The 4607-nt window shown below is 41.8% G+C and overlaps 1 protein-coding gene across 1 annotated transcript; it reads right to left on the reverse strand.

The window, feature by feature from the left end:
- Nucleotides 1–49: 49 nt before the first annotated feature.
- On the reverse strand, nucleotides 50–4350 carry LOC116378415 (protein-glutamine gamma-glutamyltransferase K-like). The gene is made up of 3 exons (XM_031840288.1): nucleotides 4281–4350; nucleotides 385–674; nucleotides 50–274 (listed from the first exon to the last, which is right to left on the reverse strand). The coding sequence occupies exons 2-3, from the start codon at nucleotides 671–673 to the stop codon at nucleotides 78–80; spliced, it is 486 nt and encodes a 161-aa protein (XP_031696148.1). The 5' UTR covers nucleotide 674; nucleotides 4281–4350; the 3' UTR covers nucleotides 50–77.
- Between the last annotated feature and the right edge of the window lie 257 nt (nucleotides 4351–4607).

The raw sequence follows: 4607 nt of genomic DNA on the forward strand, positions 1-4607 counted from the left end.
TATGAGGACGCCCTGTAGCGGTGAACTTCACTGTTCAAATTCCCAATCAACAAGCGCCACGATGTTTCCGTGGAGGACTAACCTGTTTTAAGCTCAAGGTGAAGTTTGTCCGTGTCGTGGCTGAAGGGGCGAGACAAGGTAATCCACATCAGGAAAGCCTGTCCTCTGCGGATAATGAAGTCATCACTTTGGTAGAGGTTTGTGTGGTGCTCTGTGCGATTCTCCCCCGATTTGCTCTTCATCAGGTCTACAGATTGGACTTTCAGGAGGACTTCTGAGGCAAAAAAACAGAAAACCAAATACATACGAAGGTGAAGCCAATCTCATGGCTGGCATTTACTTAGTTTGATAACACAATCGTGAGCTCTCCGAGATGTCAGTTACCATCAAGCTCGCTCCCGTCCGTCACCGCCTCCTCGTCATTTATCCCGTCCTCTTTTTCCAGCTTGTCGATCCCTGTGACCAAAGTGTCGGTAATGTCGTCGTCGTTAGGTTTGGGACAGCAGCACGGGCAGACCTTACGAAGCCACTGCCAACACGCGTTTTCTTCCTCAGCATCGCCTTCCTTTGGCTCTTCATTTTCTGCCTCCTCGTCTTCCCCTAATTCGAGTGTGACGGATGGAAACCGGCCCACTGCAGATCTGTCTCTGATTGATCGCGTCTCTACAGGCATCCTGAGAGAAAAGGTGAAATTCAAACGCTTCGTCATTGATTTTCCGGAAGGACACCATTTTTAAAACAGCTCACAAGGTCGTCTTCTTAAATAGGAGTTAACACTCAAGTCTTCACGCTTTAAGACTGTGATTAAAACGACATCAGTGAGCTAATCTTGACGTTAATTCGTTGCTTTTCGTACGTTGTACAGCTGAGCTGAATCAAGAAGACATTTTTTGATTTGAGTCCATCTTTTGGTAATTAATATCACAAAACAAGCACATGACGTTTAAATGAAACTCCACCCTATAAGAAATGATTGACTTGTGAATGCTCCAAAGTTATTGATTTATTAAAGTGGTTCCCAGCCTTGTGTGATGAGCCTTCATTGACACCAGCCATCATGATCCAATGTGTCCATTTGAATTAATTCCACGCCGGATGATATTTAACTCTATTTATTATGTAAAAGTGATGTTGTTAATGTTTAAATACAATGAAACCATCAGTGTTTGTCAGTTTGGTCAAGTTCACATTGTGTACTACCCCGAGGAGAGAAGCTTGACATTGGAACAATTTATCCATTTCTTTTAGTCATTATTTGTAGCTTTATTAAAACTATTGATAACTTTCAGCTGTTTATCTTTAGCTATTTTTAGCTAACTAGATAAAAAAAACGACTAAACATTAGTTCAGCTAACTATTTTACCGATTTCTAACTATTTCATTGCTTTTAGCTAACTTCAATTGTTTCATCATTTGTGTAACTATTAAACTGTTTACAATTCTGAAAGATTTTTTTTAACATTCTTAATACTTTTGGATTACTTAAAAATCAAACAAATGAAAATATTTCTCCTTATACAAAAAAAAAGGATGCAGTTCCACAAATACTGTTTTTCTCTTAAAACATTTCAAAACATTTTCAATGGGAATTATATAAAAATTGCATATTCTGTATGTGCAGTTGATCAAACCAAATGACCCGGACAAAAAGAGAAACTACAAGTGTACTGTGTGTGTTCTGTGATGCTGATTCTTTTCTCTACTTTCTTTTTGCCATCGCCGTCTAATCAAAGTCCACATGTAGGACTTTGATTGCTGATATTTTCTCTGCATACCTTTTCTGTTCTTTGCTATCTGAGAAATGAGTGACATTGGTGATGAAGAGCATTAGTATTACACACGTCATTTTGAAGTCAACATTGCGGCGGCAACAACAGATAATCGTCAGAAGTCACGTGACTCCAAGGCATCTTTAGTGTCACATTCATAACCCTCTCCACAGATCCAACTCTACAGTGCAGATATTTTGACGATGTAACTTATAACAGAGAGGAACTGAATAATGAATATTAGCTCATAAATATTTATTTCATCCACTGATATTGAGAATGAATCACATAAACTATCTTGAATGGTTGATCTTCTACGTTCAGAGAATCGTCCCTCATGGCATCAAGCAGGAAGGCTGCTCTCACTCTGCAAAACCATCGGGACTCATCTGGAGCACTGATGCTGAATTACAATCTGATTTATTAAGTCAGTGAAAAGCATCCAGCAGGTTTTCTGGGGAGGTGAGCACGGGCTCTGATTCTCAACGGTGCCAGGAAACACATTTTGTGTAAAGATCAAAAAGCCGTGCTTTGTCACCAAAGATTAGAATCCCATTTCTCAGAGCATTGAAGAACCTGAGCAGAAAATGCACATGTAATGTGCAAAACTTAAGCTGGGTGGATGCTACAAATCCATCCTATTACCCCCCCACATTTCATTTGGCCTCTCCTTTGCTCACCTCACTCTGATTGGATTGTCTTTCTGGCTGCGATTTATTAGATCAGCTCGTCTCACAGTAAGAACAGTAAAAAAACAGGACTACGGTATATTCAGTTAATAAAATACATTACATTTGCTCCTAGTTGCATTCAATAAAGCAGGTGAAACAATGACTGTGTATCTTGTCATTAATGCATTGTCATCTGCACGTCCCCACAATGATTACAAGTGGGAAGCCTCAGTATGTCGTGAAAGTTTGCGGCAGGGTGGGCCCTCACAAAAATAATGTTTATATGCGAGAACAAAATCCACCACAGCACCTGCCTCAGTGCCAAAAATATTAGGGCAGCAGAAGAGGAATTGTGCTCCATATGTTTGAGATCACAGTCTGCTTGCCTTGCAGGATATCTCAGACCTCCCCCCCCCCCCCCAAAACAAAGATACACACAGAACAAAATCACTGCACAATACAGAGATTATAAGACGTTTGCACTGCCGTGTAAACTAACGCAGTGAGATGAGGAGGTGCAACCCTCACTGAGCCAAGAGCGACAAGTTGTGGATGAGAAGACGTCTGACAGCTGATCCTGCTGTGTTATGAGATCTCCATGTGACATCCTCACTACTCTGGGCAGACTTTTCTCTGGCTCCCTCAGGGCCATGATGGCACATGTCTGCATGTTTACATGCCAGGATCATCCCACTCGACTGATTACATGTACAGAACAGGTGTAAACATCCAGTTCTGAAGAGTGAAGTCAAGGGTGAAGTGTTGCAAACCTGCATTCTCTCTAGTGTCCACCAGGGGGGGACTCCTCTGGTTGTATAGAAGTCTATGAGAAAATGACTCTACTTCTCTCTTGATTTATTACCTCAGTAAACATTGTAAACATGAGTTTATGGTCTCAATCTCTAGTTTCAAGTCTTCTTCAATACAGCATGATGTTCATTTAGTACATTATGGTCCATTTAGAGTCAAACAGACCATAAAGCAGGGGATGCTTTAGGGCGGGGCTTACTGTGATTGACAGGTCTCTCCCGCTACGAAAGCCGTCGTCACATCCGTTCTTTGGTTGCAAAAATGCAAGATGGCGACGTCCAAATTGCCGAACTCGAGGCTTCCAAACGTCAGTCCACAAACCAATGTGTGACGTAACGTAGTCTCTGGTACAGATCTAGAAAATCTGGTCAAGTTGAGCCTGAATTCACTCCCATGACGTCAGCAGCAGATGTAAAAAAAAAACAAAAAAAAACAACATTCCGATGTGATATTGATCCAAGTTTGGATATTTTCCTCGAGGAGGGTGATGATGCAGTGAGCATCTCTCATGACCTGTCGCCTCCAGACCACGGAGGCCTCTCATTTTGAAAACACAACGGGGGGAAACAAAGGGCGCTTCACCGGTGGCGTCAGAATCAAAGCTTTCTCAGGAAATTTAACACATAAATGCTGACTTTTTTTAATCTGACCCTGAGCAAAGTAATGCAAATGTTTTAGTCCCTTTCACGTCTGACAAATATCACCTTATCCTCCTGGTTTGCTACAGATGCTGCTCGGAGTCACAAGTGATAATATATGTCATGACATGAGAGAAGAATGTAAATCCATTCAGGGAACAGATCAGAACAGTCTTGTTAATCATGCATGAAATGACAACTATTGTTTCCATAATCCTGACATAACACACACACACAAACTCTCTCTTTCTCCTATAAATCAACCATTTGGGCATCTGAGAGCACTCTGCTCAGGATGTAAGTTTAACAACGTAAACTCACAAACCAAAGAGCCGAGCTATCGGGCTGCATACAGACACAGACACATGTGAAAACAGCTGGTTCAAACTCACGCAGTTCCAACGGCAGAAGAAGTGAGACTGTGCAGACTGGAGGAAGAACTTCTGTGGAGCTTCGTCTTTGTGTTTCACGTGCTACGAGTTCAGACCTCCTTTAAATACTTGTGAGGTGAGGACACGCCCTCCCGCTGCACTGACAGCAGTCAGGGCTCTTATTTTGCCAAAAAGCAAACAGCTGAAATCATTTGGGCCGGCAGCACACAGAGAGGAATGAACGAGTGAAGTTTGGTGAATGTAAGAGCTGCTGAAGTGGAGATTTATCATCAGAGTCTGAGAACAAACTCATTTAGAGGAAACGTCCTTTAAAGAGACGTTTAGTTA

The sequence above is a fragment of the Anarrhichthys ocellatus genome, unplaced genomic scaffold (assembly GCF_004355925.1).
Source record: "Anarrhichthys ocellatus isolate YVR2014 unplaced genomic scaffold, GSC_Weel_1.0 scaffold2556, whole genome shotgun sequence".
NCBI classification, from domain to species: Eukaryota; Metazoa; Chordata; class Actinopteri; order Perciformes; family Anarhichadidae; genus Anarrhichthys; species Anarrhichthys ocellatus.

Bases quoted from the DNA above. Each gene is read 5' to 3' on its own strand.
- LOC116378415 (XM_031840288.1), bottom strand. From the start codon at position 673: ATGCCTGTAGAGACGCGATCAATCAGAGACAGATCTGCAGTGGGCCGG. The intron at 275-384 runs GTAACTGACATC...TTTTTGCCTCAG, and splicing joins GGACGGGAGCGAGCTTGATG to AAGTCCTCCTGAAAGTCCAA.